General features: G+C 33.0%; 1 protein-coding gene across 3 annotated transcripts; it reads left to right on the forward strand.

The window, feature by feature from the left end:
- The first annotated feature begins 10,392 nt into the window (after positions 1-10,392).
- On the forward strand, positions 10,393-16,703 carry LOC128986411 (formin-J-like). Of its 3 annotated transcripts, none has more exons than XM_054406774.1 (4): positions 10,393-10,504; positions 14,968-15,061; positions 15,344-15,663; positions 16,309-16,703. In XM_054406774.1, the coding sequence occupies exons 1-3, from the start codon at positions 10,434-10,436 to the stop codon at positions 15,656-15,658; spliced, it is 480 nt and encodes a 159-aa protein (XP_054262749.1). In that variant the 5' UTR covers positions 10,393-10,433; the 3' UTR covers positions 15,659-15,663; positions 16,309-16,703. The 3 variants fall into 3 exon arrangements, with proteins under 3 accessions (XP_054262749.1, XP_054262747.1, XP_054262748.1); XM_054406772.1 differs by having other exon boundaries at positions 15,344-15,654; XM_054406773.1 differs by having other exon boundaries at positions 15,350-15,654.
- The last annotated feature ends 254 nt before the right edge of the window (positions 16,704-16,957 follow it).

Here is a 16,957-nt window from a genome sequence, read left to right on the forward strand (position 1 = left end):
TTCTATATCTGCAATTCTAAAATGGTATCGGGAAGGAGGTCAAACATATCTCCGACGTAGGGTGTGGTTTAGGAAGTAGTAAAGGCGAGCAGTGTGGAGTTTGGGAATGGATTAATCCATCTGCAATACTAAACTGCCCAGTCACTATAGAACGCAAGCAAAAAGTACAAACATATTTATTCTGAAAGACATTCCTAAAAATTCAATGGATGGTGAAAAATCTATCAGCAATGACATATAATCCAAAAATAGGCGATGAAGGAGATAGCTCGGTGGCGATAGGCACCATGTCGTTCAAATGTAAGTAATGCGAGGCCTTAAAATGGAAAGAAGAAACGCTGGGCATTTGCTGCAATGGTGGCAAAGTTCAACTACTACCATTGTGGCACCTACCTGAACCTTTATGCAGTCTGGTCATGGGCAACCACCCTGAGCATACACACTTTATGGACCGGGTGAGACATTATAATAGCTGCTTGATGACATCGTTTGGAGCAAAGCAGTTTGTAGTTGAATTGTGGACTGAAGGTTGTTGGCACTTAAACAATAATTTATTTAAAATTTCAACCAATTTGAAAGTTTCCGTAGCGAAGCTCGGGTATTCCGCTAGTTAACTTATATTGTTCTCTCCTCTGACTTAAAAAAATTAACAATGTATGACATCATGATAATCCATGCATAAATATGTGGCTATAATAAGAGAAACAATAGTTAACATATCTTGGGTTGCTGCTTTTGATTAGGGTATTTACATTATTGTCGATGATTTTTAGAATTTCCAAGTTATTATCATTAATTTTAAACGGTTTCATTTTTTAAAATCTTTATTAGTTTGGGCAGGATCTTCCAACAAAGTTGGGTTTTCTCCCATAAGATTAACATGGGGAATCTAAATATTCAATTGGAAACTTCGTCTCCACTAATTTGAGAGAACGGCTGGGCGTAGAAACTTGGTAGGGGTGTCTAGAGAAAGGTCTTGGTCTGTAGATGAGCCATCAAAAGAGAAGCGAGGTAAATCCCCTTAGGGCTCTGCCCCAGAGGCCTTAAAACTTCCCTCAGCAGATTTGAGTACATTGTGACCATAAGGTAATTTTACACTATCTATTCTATATACAGGGTGTTTTTTTTAAAACTTGCATCTTTATTTATGTAAAAACCGATATAGATAGAAATATGCAGTTTGCGGGAATCATCTATTGAAGTAGGGGGACCAATTGTTTTGAATTCAACGTTACATTCACATTCCCCCCCTTTCCCCCCTGCCCCCAACTTATTTTTTTTAAATAGCAAGGTACCCCTTGTGACATATCAAATAAAAGAGCATAAAAAAAGAAAATGTTTGATGAAAAAAAATTGAAAATCGGTTCATAAATTTGTGAGATATTCCCCCCCTCACCCCCCGGAACTTAATTTTTTTTTAATAGCAAAGTACCCTTTGTGACATATCAAATGAAAGAGCATGAAAAAAGAAAATTTTTGGTGAAAAAAAAATTTAAAATCGGCTCATGAATTTGTGAGATAATCACCCCCCTTTTCCCCTACCCATAACTTGTTTTTTAATAGCAAGGTACCCGCCCTTGTGACATATCAAATGAAAAATAAATTTCACCAAAATTTTTCTTTTTTCATGCTCTTTCATTTGATATGTCACAAGGGGTACTTTACTATTAAAAAAAAAATTAAGTTCCGGGGGGCTAGGGGGGAATATTTCACAAATTTATGAACCGATTTTCAATTTTTTTTCATCAAACATTTTCTTTTTTCATGCTCTTTTATTTGATATGTCACAAGGGGTACCTTGCTATTTAAAAAAAATAAGTTGGGGGCAGGGGGGAAAGGGGGGGAATGTGAATGTAACGTTGAATTCAAAACAATTGGTCCCCCTACGTCAATAGATGATTCCCGCAAACTGCATATTTCTATCTATTGCGGTTTTTACATAAATAAAGATGCAAGTTTTTAAAAAAACACCCTGTGTATAATTCAGTTTTAAAAATCTTTGTACAACTAAATCTAGAGTTCTACTGGACCGATTTTATTAACTAATGGGTCGTTGGAAAGCTTAAGTCGTGTGGATTTGCAAATAATTATGAAAGTTTGTTTTTGTTATGATTTATGGTGAAAATTAAAAATAAACATGTTTTCCATAAGAAATACATTGAAAACGGTGTTTTGCACACTTTTTATTTGGGTGCGACTTTTTGCGGCCTTTTTTGAGTGTTTCCAAGAAGTGTATGGTATCAATTTATAGGAAATTTTATTCTCTTTCAGAATATCACCATCCACTTTAGTCGATTTCCTCACCATTTAAAAGTTATTTGCAAAAGAGCTAAGCAACCTCCGAATTTATAGTAAAGAGAAAATACTGAGTTAGGGATATTTTTGTTAAACTTTGTACAACTAAATCTAGACTTCTACCGGACCGATTTTGTTAATTAATGGTTCATTGGAAAGCCCAACTCATGTAGATTTGTAAATAATTATGAAAGTATGATTTTATTATATCTTTGTGGTAAAAAAGTAAAAATAACAAAAATGCATTAAAAACTGCTTTTTCAAGTTTCTGTTTTCAAGTTTCTATTTGTAGCCAGCTTTTGGCTGCCTTTATTAAGCATTTACAAGAAATGCATAGTAGTTGTTTGTAGTAAATTTTATTCTCTTTCAGAATATTCCATCCACGTTGGTCGATTTCCCCAACATTTAAAAGTTATTGGCAATAATCTAAGTGATCTCCAAATTTATAGTAGTGAGAAAATACTGAATTAGATATATTTTTGTTAAACTTTGTACAACTAAATCTAGACTTCTACCGGACCGATTTTGTAACTTAATGGGTCGTTGGAAAGCCTAATTTGTGTAGATTATCAAATAATTATGAAAGTTTGATTTTATTAGATATTTGAGGTGAAAAAATAAAAATAAACAATAACACATTTAAAACTCATTTTTTTCCAAGTTTGTATTTCCAAGTTTATATTTGTAGCCAACTTTAGGCTGCCTTTATTGAGTATTTTCAAAAAACACATAAATATAATTTGTAGGAAATTTTATTCTCTTTCAGAATATCACCTTCCACTTTGGTCGATTTCCTCACCGTTTCAAAGTTATTTCCATTCTGTACAAAATGTGCAATATGAATAAAGTTATTTTGATTGATTGATTGATTGATTTGCAAAAACGTTAAGCAACCTTCCAATTTATAGTGGTGAGAAAATACTGAATTAGAGATGTTGTTGTTAAACTTTGTACGATTAAATCTACAGTTCTACTGAACCGATTTTATTAAATAATAGGTCATTGGAAAGCCTAATTTGTGTGGATTTGCAAATAATCATAAAAGTTTGATTTTTTAAAAAGATTTACTAGGTTAAACCCGTCATAGTCGACAGTTACTGTTGAGGTTGCAAGCAAGATCGTTTGACTATAAATCAATGATAAATAACTAAATTTTTTGAAAAATTTGTGTTGTACGTCATTTAGCTGTGTGCTTTAGGTACGTCCGATTTTAATAATCTATAAATCAAATGGATGCTGGTATTTCACAGAAGGTTCTTAGGTCAAAACAAATAGAATAACGTAATTAGAATTAAGTAAATATATCTAAAACTAAATTCCATATCCAAGATATAATCAAATTTATATTTTCTGTTTGAGCGATACAGTATCTTAAACATAACTGTTTAAAACCATCAATATCTCAAGTGAAAGCCTATGAAGTATTTTAAGACCAAGACATATTAAAATAACTTAAATAAAAATAGTTACGTATCATTGATTGCAGATAAGTACTAAAACGATTGTAATTATGTTGATTTGTGATTCAGCAGTGTGTTTTAGGTAGTCCGATCTTAATAATCAATAGCTCAAATGAAAGCTGGTATTTCACTAAAGGTTTTTAGACCAAAACATATAGGGGTAACATATAGAACTGCTGGAATACAACTTTAATTGAAGTGAAAAATAAAAAGAAATAAAATTTAAATTCTTTCAAAATATACGTCAAAATGAATGCTGATGCTTTATGGCAAATCTGTGGTACGTCCATACCTTTAGTTTAAGGTCAAAATTATGAAAATCGGTTGGGTAAAAGAGCTAACCTGACTCGGAAAAGAAAAACCAATAATTTTTATAGATGGCAATAATTGGTTTACCAGTATGCATAATAATTATCTAATATTATGTGCTTAATCTGTACCAATAATATTAGTGAGGGTGTATGGATTTTATAACCATTATTTTACTACGGACCGTTGTATTTAACCACAACGGGCACTGTTGCTAGTTTTTAATAAACCAGCTGTTAATATTAAAATTGTATTACAAAGGTCAAGTGTTATGAGCATTATTTACTGAATCTGTCAAAATGAAATGTTTTGTGAAACCTAACTGCTTTTTGAGAGTTTGACCTTTCAACAAAAGAGTTAATTATGTTTTTCTCTCTAAAAGAATCAGCTGGAAGCCTGGTCGGCTGGGTGATGCTGAGAGAGAGAATTAGAGTGAGTGAGAGATGAGAGACGGAGGACAACGAGGCTGGGTGATGCTGAGAGAGAGAATTAGAGTGAGTGAGAGATGAGAGACGGAGGACAACGACCCAAGACGGGTTGCGGTCATTTCCTCGATACAGCTATCGATCTGTCGCATCGTCACACTATCGACTGATCGATTACATTTCTGTCAGTTATACGTTTTTATCCCATAGATAGACTGATTAGTGAAAGCATATGGACGTTTATGATTGCTCGGTAACCCACCCTACATTAGGACAAATCGTTGGATGTATCTCATTGCAAGGAGGATTGATTTTTATTTTCGATTTTTATTTGTATAGCTTATACTTGTATAACGTATACAAATTTAACATATATTACAATAGGTAAACAAAACACACACACATTGGCTTAAAAGTTTTCTGATCTTTCCTTGTGAAGTCACTATGTTCGTGTTTGTGTAGATGCATTTTATAATACACATATTTTCGCTAGCGGTATTTGTGACCATCAAGTATGCATCTCTTGTTAATTGCACAAAACGATTTTCAGTTCGGTCGATTTTATCTATCCATCTATCTATCTATCTATACTATTATAAAGAAGAGGTGGCATGTGTGTGTCTGTCTGTGTGTTTGTATGAGATAAACTCAAAAACTACTGAACCGACAGGGCTCAAATTGCACACAAATGAAGCTACAGCTCCGAGGATACATATAGAACTATTCCCGCTTTGATATTCACCTAGGGCTCTGCCCCGTGGGCTTAAAAAAATTTGAGCTGAGAGATTTAAAGAAAAATATTGATTGATGGTATCCATTGTAACAAAGAACAAACGTACAAAGTTTAAAAATAATAACAGCAGAACTAACTGTGAAATGAATTTTGATTTCACAATTCCACACAGCTGGTTCAAACATATTAAATACTGGACGAATACTAGAACAGAGAGGGTAAGGATTATAAATTTAAAATAATTATGCCACTAGCCTGAATGTTAACATTATTTTACCTAACCCGCTATGTTAAACTTCCCTATCCCAAGCGTGATATATACAACTTCCTTACTTCTCGAGTGATGTAAAGTTGAAAAAAACTCACTCGGTGATGTAATGAAACCTATTTAAATAACATTGAGTGCTTAACTTTAAAAAATATACCTCTATCGACGTTCAACGCTAGAAATCAGCTGTGCGCTTGAATGTTATTGTTGCCTGCTTTAAAGTATTTTCCTACTCGGTCCTACAAAGAACGACTGCGAAACGTGATGCGGCGCCGGTGATGGATAAGTCGCGACTCCTTAAACTGCTAAAAATGTTGTTGTTCTTTAATTAATGTTTAAATGTTTCGTGCGTGTTTTCGTGTGTGTAAATGTCTACATGTTTTTTGTAAAACCATGACGAACTCAACACCGAGGGATGTTTTATAAAGAAGCTGGCGTTCAACAAACCTGAAGATGTGCCAGTAATAGGCATGAAACGGCTGTAGTTTCATAAAACTACCGAGGATCGGAGACAGAAGCCAGGTAATATAAACCTTATTACTGCTAATTTTATGATCCAGAGACCAACCATCATGAAATAAAAATATTTATGGAACTATTATTTTCTTAGAAATTGTACTTTAGGTGGTGTAAAATAAATCATGCTTTCAAGGGAATGAGGTTTAATTGTAGAGATTGTCAAGCAATAACAACTGTTAATCGTGAGAAATGTCTTATTTTAAAGATAATTTTTGTCTGGTTAGAGAAATGGAACAGTGTGAGAATAACCAGTAAATAATAAAAAAAGAATGGGAAACTCACACTTGACACCTAATTTGCACAGACACAAACCGTCAGTACGTATTGTTATTTGATGTTGTACGTGCTAATGGGGCCAAAATTTCAAACAGATGATTTAAAGGCTAGGTTCAGAAAATATTACCTATCAGATGAGTTGGATACTGTATCTCTGTTGCACAAGTTGTCAAGTCAGAGAAAAAGCTTAAAACCCCCTACTATTGTTAAGGTATATTCTGCTAATAGGGTTTTATTATAATAACTAGCTGGCCTATCTTAATTTATTTAACAGCTTTTTAATTTTAATTTTGAGATTCGAGTATCAGGATACGATCTTTGAAGCCAACTGTTGGTTAATATGATCAAAATAAAACAGCGAATTCTGTTTACTTAGTTGAGATTACAAAATAAATAAAGATAGGCTACTAAATAATGAAATGTTTACAATTAATTTAAAACAGAAATAAGAAAATCAATTTCTAAAATCGGCCAGGGGGTAAAATTCCGGGGGTAAAAATCCGGGGGTAAAATTCCGGGGGAAAAATCTGGGGGTAAAAATCGGGGGGGGGTAAAATTCCGGGGGTAAAAATCTTTAGCGACCCGTAGCGGCAGCGGGACCGTCTACAGTTGTGACATCACACAAGTAGCAGCACGGCCTGTACTATACTGCGGTAGAGTCCCGTTAGTCCGAAATGGTTGGGACCGGGCCCATTTCGGATTACCGAATATTTCGGATTAAACGTTTTTTTTTGTTTTTTTTACTTTTTTAAAATTTTAGAATTTTTTTTTTACTTTTTTGAAATTTTTGAAATTTTTTGGGATTGTTTTTTAGATTACTTAGACCTAGTGGCTGCAGCATTATCACTTCATAAAATCCATTTGTGATTTGGGGGGATTGGAACCCTGAACGAAAATAAAAAATGTTAATAACAAAAATTGTGAAATATTTACTAAAATACTCAACAAAAAAGTCTATCTTGCCCGGCCGCTACAGAATACTTTGACGAGATACAGCTAACTGTGTTAAAAGTTTAATAAACAAAAATTTTAAAAAAATTCCTAAATAATTTCAAAAAAATTTCAAGTTTTCAAAAAAATTTCAAAAGTTTTCAAAAAAATTTCAAAAGTTTTAAAACAAATTTCAAAAGTTTTCAAAAAATTTCAAAAGTTAAAAAAAAATCAAAACATTTTCAAATTAAAAAAAAAAATCAAAAAATTTTAAAAAATTCAAAAAAAATTTTAAAAATTTATTTTTTGGTTTCGGATTAAGCGGACTTTCGGATTACCGAAGTTCGGATTATCGGGACTCCACTGTATATCTAGTGCGGCCTTGTCTGACCCCGTTGCGAGGCACGGGTATAGTTGCTAGTTCGTACTAGCAAATACGAATAATATGTAGTAGCGTTGGTTGCAGTAGCACCAGTCAAATAACGAGGGACCGGCACTACTAATTAATTGTGACCAACGGGATTGATTTATTTAGTATATTATATCAATTAGAGTTAATCATATACTACCACAAAGTCTTCTTTCAACATCAATTACAATTCCAAAATACCCCCACCGCAGCAAACCCTTTTGTGTGACTTTATTTTTAATTAAATCTAATTCGATAACATTAGCCCTTTTTCCACTCTCGTGACGGCCGTTTCGCTATCGTATCACATGTCTGCTTAAAAAAATCAAAAAATTAAATTTTGTGATTTATTTTTATTTTTTATTATTAGTGTAGTTGGAAGTTAAGATACTGGTATGCTTAATGACCTGCATAATAAATTAAACATAGGGCATAGGGCATAGGCCCTTAAAATGAGAGTGGTAAGGGTTAGGTTTAACGAGTACCTAGGTTTGCTGCTACAGGGAGGGCAACGAAGTGTGATTTTTAGGAAAATATTATTAGCTTAGTATAAAATAAATAAATTGGCCAAGTTTATAAAAATTAAATCCATAAACAAGCAATATTACAACAGTTTACTTATGCTACTAATATTATAAGTAGGAATGCTTGTATGTCATGTATGTATGGATGTATGGATGTATGGATGGACAAGTAAATGCGTAAAATACTATACCGACAATGTGGAAATGTAATTTGGCATAGCGGGTATTCCCGATTAACATATAGACATTCTTACCTCAAAAATCCTTTGGCTCCGCCCCAGTGGCTCTGGATTTTCTTATGTTAACCTTATAAGTATTCGTATTCAAAGGAATTAAAGGATTTTGTCAGCCGTTTCAACTGCACAAATTGGTTCTATAATATTAAATAGTATTAAAAAGTTATAAGGCTTGCCAACAGGGTGCATCACTATTATGATTTTTGTATTTATGACAGCAGCTAATTTGAACCAACTAGCAACAAAAAGTTGTGATAATAATAAGATAATAATGGTTGAAGTTTTGAAATTTCGTCATGAGAAATAGTTTTGATAAAGGCCTAAGCAAGCATGCGAGCTGTTTTATTCGAAAACTATTCGAAATTTCACAACTTTAACCATTATTATCTTTGAAACGGTTAGGTTTATGAAAAAAAAAAAACACAAGAGTAAAATCGTCTTAAAATTATATTTCCTACTGGAATACATCATAAAATACAGGGTGTTCCATAAGAACAATCAAAGTTGGCGGCCATATTTGAAAAATGGTGGCTAAAATATTTTATTTTGGCTCGACTACAGTTTTTAAAATAAAAAATCCAAGGCACTTACCTTTTAACTTTTTTTGATATCTCTTATAGTTTTCGAATAAAACAGCTGGCACACTTATATCAATCACCCTGTATAGTGCGTATTAAAATTTGGTTTTCTTTTGAGTATGGTAAGGAAGAGTACAGTCAAAGTAAACATTTCGCACCACGACCTCACTGGCACGCCAGCCAAGGGGGAGCAGTTTACACCCTCCCCTCTTGACAGACTGTACCAAAATGTTCGTCTAGGTGTGTAGATGTGCAAACTGGCCTTTTTTTTTTTTTTTTTTTGAAAAAGTCCCTTAGGCCCTGCCCAAGTGACTTTTAAAGTTCCCATGTTATCCTTATGACGAACATATTTGTATACATTATGATCAGCTGGATAATTTAATTGCTGTTAGTTAAAATTTAAGGAAACGTGTGCTACAAACATTCGCTGACTTATATTTACTGTTTCAATTTGGGTTGGCATAAATATTACAAAAAGCGAAAAGGTGTAAACATTACAATCATGGAAAAAAACGAGAAAGCCTGGACATAAAAAGTAAACTGAATTAACACTGTGCTGCATTTTTTGAGCAATCATTGAAAGAGCTGATTTGCAAACTATGGAAACATAGGGACGTCATAGAATACCCCCAAGTAGAAATATAAATAATGTTTTTTTTTTTTTTAATTTATCGTTATTATGGACAACCTGATGCGGCTATAAATGGGAAACATTTGTAGAAAACACTAAAAATCAAGATCAGCTTTTGAAATATGATAAGATATTTACAAGAAATGTTGATTATATCATATCGAAGTGTTATGTACATCTTGAGTTTTCTATAATCGTTGAGTCGCCTCTTTTAAGGTCATCGGAAATTATTACTGTTATTCTTTTTTAAATAACACCTGTAATACTACGCAATTGCTCGAATTCGAGTAACAGGTACACTAGTATTTTATAATGTAGGAGGTAATTTGTCTAAAGAATATGTGCTTAGTCATGAAAAATCAATAGTTTCCATGGTAATCGTAAATGAATTGGAATAAGAATGAACTCTAAACTTTTATGGCCAATGGGGTGGAGCCCTGAGACATCGGATTTTCGAAACATGATTAGTCATTTTTGAGTGGTTCAGATTATTACCTACTCTTATAGTTTGAAAGGATCTATGAGGGGTCCTTCGAAACCATGATAATAATAACAAGTTGTACTTCCTAACCATTTTATAATTTTGATCTAAATAAAAAAAAAAATTATGCAATCACAAATCTCGATAACTATTATTAACTCTAATACGTGAGTTCGGAGAGTACTCCTAGTATATAATGCAACTTAACTTATACAATGGTGAAGGATTTGTGAGAATCTTGAGAGTCGGTTGATCGTTGACGGATATATCGATTATCGATTTCGCTTACTATCGATATATCGCCTTGACCGCGAACATTCAAGGCTCATTCCGTCCCCGTGTTCAGTATCTCAGTAGCCATGGTTTTGTTGCTTCCCCTGCTACATCTTCTTCCGGTTTTTCTAGGATCTGCCGAAGCCGGCGCATTAAGGTACGTAGGCTCAGCTATCATGTTCAACTGAAACTTTGAATAAATGAGGTCTTAAATTCCAAATACCCCCGCCGCAGCAAGCCTGCAGACTAAGCGAATTTCCATCTACTTGGCTGGAATTCCACTAAATTATTCCCCTAGAATTGTCAGATTTATTTCCTATTTAAATATCATTAATTTTAAAGAGTTAGGTTTGCTGCTACAAGGAAGAAAATAGGGGGTTTTTTAATTGAAATATTGATAGCTTAGTACGAAGTAAACAAAATTTCAAAATTTCATTAAAATATGTCCATAGGCAAGCAAGCTAGAACAGTTTATTTATTTTCCATAAGAATAACATGGTAATTTTAAATTTAAATTTTTTTAGGTTTTTCCGTAACCGTTAGGCATACAACAATGCTTCAATATAGAATTTATTTGTTTTTTAAGCTCTACAAAATGGCTTGAAAAGAAATTGTAAAATCTTATGTTTACAGGGTACCCCATAAAACCCCACATAAACCCCTGTTCCCATAGTCTGATCATGGTGGTTCTCGAATAAATGTAGGTTTATACGTTTATACCAAATTTCATAAAAATCAGATCATTTCTGCTCGAGTTATCGTGCTAACGGACACATATGGGATATTAATTAACAGCTGTGTCTAAGGAATATGTCGGTCCCAAGACTACAAGATCGTGCCACTCATCCTACACTCATCTCCATTCATACTTGACTTAAAATACTTACTTAGTATGGTCACCATTTCATCGGAAAGTATTAAAGTATATGTAAATATATAATATGTATTATTGTGATTGGGGCGTTTTCATATAGGCTACTACTATATAAACCATTTTAAACCAGTCTGCCATTTTATATTAAAACTAGCAAAATTTATGATTACAAAAAATGTTAACATTATCAACGTTTTTTAAATGTATTTAAAGCAAGATTAATGTTACTTATAACAAACAACAAGTTATACTTATAAATAACAAAAACAAATGATTGAATCAGCTGTTATGTTTTAAAACACTTGATTTACGTATAACAGACTAGCTTTTGTACCCGTGCTTTGCAACGGGAAGAGGACACAAAATAGAAACATTTTAATTTTTACATCTGTTGCATATAATAGTTACACATCCGCAAACGCTTTGATAAACAAAACTCAACTTTTATGGCCTTAATAGAAACGTTTAAGCTATGACTTATGAATCTGGTAAGTAGTGGATACCACCATTTTAGTTTTGATTAATTTTGAATCTTGTGTAGGCTGATATGAGAAAAACTGACCAAATCTTTGAATAAAACTTTGACATACATGATTTACCCTCATCTCCCTTGATTACATATCTTTTAATTTATTATTGACATTTTAAATTTTAATTTTGAAGTCCAAAAATACTAATTAGTAACTTTAAAATGACCATTTTTTAAATTTCACGTTTCTTCATATTAAATCACAAATCCTTCCATCTTCAGTTTCTTTACTCAATAAATCAATTAGCAAAACTAAGTCAGCTGTTATAAACTTTAGAAATATTGGTGTGCCTTATCAATAAATAGTCTTTTGAAATATTAAAGAAACTATATCTATACTATAAAAAATTGTAAACAAATAAATTAGCATTAAAGACAGCAGACAAAACTAATATTATTATCAAAGCATCAAGGACAAAAAATGTAATAGCAAATATAACATATGTTTCATTGCATCTCTGATTCTACCGTATTCAACAAAAATATTAACAAACAACTTAATATATAAACCAGTTATTTTGATCAGTTCAATCGCCCATTGCCTTTACATTTTCACACTTGCCATTAAGTAAACATAGTAGTAACAGATATGTCATTGATTTTAGAAACTGTTAAGCAGCTTGAATTTATTTAAAGTAGCCTCCAAAATCATACAAAACATCCATACATTGTAATTTTCATACTGTTTCCATGAAAATATATCAATAACATTATTTTCATAACACTTAAGACACAGAAATCGAAAGCAGAGCCTGACTTGATACAGCAATGCTTTTAGAATATTTTTTATTTCTATAATCCTTGACATAGTTTTTGAATAAATCTTTGATGGATTTTAAGATTAAATAAACCAACCATGTAATTGTGTGAAATATTAATATGTAATTTCATTGGATCAGCTGTCTTAAATTGTGAAATATGCAATTTGGCAGTTCTTCTTGTTTACATTGAAATGTCAAAAACAAATATAAACATTGTGAGTATTCTTATTGCAGCCATGGAGACCAATCAATATTTACTTTTAAAATTTCTCACCTCATAACTTTTAAAACCAAAGGGGCAAAGCCCACGGTTGGTATCGAAGTGTGAATAGTCCTATAATGGACCTTGGCATGGTAGCTATATTTTTATAAAATTTAAGCCCAGTTGGTTCAGTAGTTTTTGAACCTATTAGTAATACACATACAGACAGACACCATTAGATTTTTATATAATAGTATAGATATAGATTATTGTAAAGATATTTAAATAATGTAAAAGGAGTATTAGCATTTTTTTAAATAGAGAAAAGCTGTCATGCATTTGGATAAGAAGACATTTCTCTGTCATTATTTATCCATTCTTAACAAAAAAGGTACCATTGAAAACTACATAACATTTTCAAACTCTTTTGTCTCTTGCAATCCTTTTGTAAATTTAACGGTTTTCGTGAAATTTGGCATCAAATATTTTAAATAGCTGTCATTTTAAAACGGTTAATAATCTTTTACTATAATTTTAAATAAATATAGGTCTTCTTAATAAGATAAACATTTTTGAAAATCTCAACGCTGTATCTCAAACTGTTTAGGAGTTATTAATTTTCTTTGTACAAAACACATAAATACGGACAGACGGAAAACTAGGCACCCCAGACCCGTGTTGGTGAAATGTGTTTGTCTTGACCTAAGCAATAACGCTATATACATTTGTACAGAGACTTACGGGACCCCCTGTATATATATACATATGAATTCGATTGGATGGTGTTTTGGCCTCGCGGGACCTCAAAACGAAAAAGTAAATCGGTCCCAGGTGTAGGTCTTACTATGAGACCTACGGTAATATTTTATCCCTGCATAGGAAATTTGCTAAAATTTGTGTGCATACATTAAAGATTTTACCTTTGAGGCGGATTTTCATTGTTTTTACTTCACGCAGTGGAACTACTGCAAATAGACCTAGTACTCTACAGTAAGTGGTGGGATAAAAACACCACAAATCAGTTACTTAAAAATCGTGTTTAATTTAAAATTAGGGTATGATTTTAAACTAAACGTTCTAGTTTTTATTTTCCTAGTGTTTTAAACTTTTACTTTCCAGTACTCGGTACTAGTAGTTTGTATATAGAATGTTTAAAGCATTGAAATAGGCAAAGCCAAAGCTTGCTTATACTGTTTTAGATAATTTCCCAATTGTTAATACTCAATTTATTAGTACTCTACAAAGTTTAAGTTATTAAATCTATATATATAAAATCCAATGTATGTTTGTTTGTATGTATGTATGTTTGTTTGTTTGTTTGTTTGTCCTTTATGGACTCCGAAACCGCTCGACAGATTGTGATGAAACTTTCAGGCATTATTAAGCATTATTCAAGGATGGTTTGTGTGAAGTTTGGTGCAGATCCGTCTAAAGGGCTCCGCCCCAGTGGCTCTGGAGTTTCCCATGTTAACCTTATGAGTACTCATATTTAAATGTAATTTAAGAATCTTAACAGCTGGTTCAACTAATCAATTTGATTCTGTGATGTTCAATAGTATTAAAAAGTTAATAGGTTTACCAACAGGTTGCAGCACTATTATTATTTTTTTATGACATCAGCGAATTTGCAACCAAATGGTGAGTGAGCGTAGCAAACGAACTTTAACCTGGAGGCGAGTTAGCGTAGCGAACGAGCTCCAACCTAAAGGTGAGTGAGCGTAGCGAACGAACTTCAACCAGGACGTGATTGAGCCATGTGAACGAGCTCATCTTGAAAATGAACGAGCTTTTGACATAAAACAACATTGGGACAGGACGACGTCTGTCGGGTCAGCTAGTAAGAAATAAATCTGATAACTTTAAGGGAATATTTTCGTGTAAATCTAACCCGGTTTTAATACAAATTTGCTCTGTCTGCAGTTTTGCTAGCTGGGGCATTAAAAAAATACGATCTGTATTTCAGTTGTAACGTAAGTTGTTTACGATACTCGAAGAAATATGTTATTTATTTACACAAAAATTCAACAGTATAAGTAGGGCGAATCACTCAATATATTCTCTCAGAATCATAGTTGGACTGAACGAATGCGTTCCTTAAAGTGGTAAAAACTAAATAAATAATCTTACAATGTAAAGTGGTATATGCTTACATAATTTAATTTTGTTGGTAAGGTTGGGTTGGATAGGTAAGCATTAGGGATTTCTGTTGAACTGTTCTTACCTATCTAGTCAGATATTTCTTTTCATTTTCCAGATACGACCAGACCCAGACTGGAGACACCAACATCCATCTTCAGATAAAGAACGTCGAGGTTCTTGCGCTCCTAGACGACGTTGCACCTGGCGAGGTAATGGATTGTATTACTTTTACATTTCTTTGTATGTAATGATGTAATGATTAGACAGACAAAATGTTTTTTAAACATTGTTTGATATTAATGATACAGTAATAACAGTTGTTGTAGGCTGAATGGTGCAACAATACCAGGGAAATTTAGGCTTTTAAGGGTCAACTTGTAAAGGCATTAAATTTGTGGTTGTTGTTTTAATATTTTTGAAATCATCCAAATACAATAAACATCTCATAGTAGACTTTAGTGTTCACACTATTCTGCCTGATGTACGTTTAGTTTCAGTACGACTACGACTACAACGACTTCACAGAGAAGCCTCATAAGCCCCACAATGTCAGTGGTAGTTCCCTTGCGCCCCCCGAGCCCCCGGTACAAGCCAGTAACATGACCAGTGACACCGCCTTCCCCACCAACTCTACCGTCCCCGACACTGCACCGCCCCCAGCACCCTCCGAGGAGCCCCTGCTGGGCCCCACCGCCACCCCCGAGGCTCCTCAGACGTCGCCCAAGAAATCGCGACGTTGTGGCGCTGGCTTCTACCGCGACACGCTGGGCCGCTGTAGACGTATAAGGAGGCCTCATCTCCAGTAAGTCAGGTGACTGATTACACTTCATTATACTGCTGATTCATTTGAAAAACAAAACTGTTCTAAGCAATAGTTAGTTGTCATCCCAAAAACCAGTTTAATATTTATTTATATCTTTGACTTTAAAATTGGTAATACTTAATATTTAGTCATTCAGACTTACATGCTTAGATATCAGGGGTTGCAAAAACAGTAGTATTATCCTCTGACTGAGCAAGTCTATCATTTGCAGAGCAAGATACATTATTTTAGTAAACGTTTTAAAAAATGAAGATAGTCTCATCACAGAGATCTATAAACCAAAAATAGGTTAAAGTAAATTAGAAATTATGCATAGATTAGGGAGTGGTGAAAAAAGGAATGTTCATGTTTTTGTATTTATATTAAATTATTTCCATACCGAATATTTTTTAAGTGATGATATTTGTGGATGACGATGGTATCGCAGAGCATTTGCGATGCTTTATTTTATAAACAATGTCTAAGAACAAAAGCCTTTTCGAGTGATTTGGAAATGTATTATAGAAGCTTCCTTGTATTTTACAAATATAAAAGTAAGTTAATATTCAAACATGTCAAATGAACTATAAAATGATACTGTAACTCTCAATACTTTTACAACCAAACTTACTTTTGTCGTTCAATCATTTTTAGAATGCTTGTGAATCTGGGTCGGAAAAAGCCGATAGAGACATCTACAGAATCCTGAACATCGGAATCGGTTACTTCACTGAGGCAGGTCCTTCAATTGACGCCATTGTTTAAGTATAGATCTTACATATTAGTAAGATAATATGGTGCTAAAGTGTTAATTGTAAGTAAATAAACATATGACTGTTAAATTAAAGTAAATAAACATGTGACTGTTACTTGTATCCACGACATTGCGCTGTGGATCAACTAGCACCGTGTTTGCCCAATATTTGCTCAATAGTTATATCATTTTTATATGAATATGTTATTATTTAGTTGTTATTTTCACAAATTGTTTATATATTTGGCTTTGTACAATTAAAACCATTTATTTAAAGCTTTTTTTGACGATTGAATCTGTATTTATTTACCTTAGGTTTGGTATCATACAAGACTGCATAAGTATGTATACAAAAATATACGGTAGGCCTTCATTTAGTTGCTAAGTGTTTTAGAGGCAAAAAACTGAACACTTTCTTTACGATAAATTAGATTAGATAGATTGTTAACTAACTACATTGTTAAATATGTTACATTAGATATGTTTAACATATCTAATAGAATATGTTAAACTTACTAAACCATTAAACTTATCAAACCACAGCCCCTT

Source organism: Macrosteles quadrilineatus, unplaced genomic scaffold (assembly GCF_028750875.1).
Source record: "Macrosteles quadrilineatus isolate MER2022 unplaced genomic scaffold, UCM_ALF_1.0 Scaffold_2__2_contigs__length_208266976, whole genome shotgun sequence".
In the NCBI taxonomy this organism is placed as follows: Eukaryota; Metazoa; Arthropoda; class Insecta; order Hemiptera; family Cicadellidae; genus Macrosteles; species Macrosteles quadrilineatus.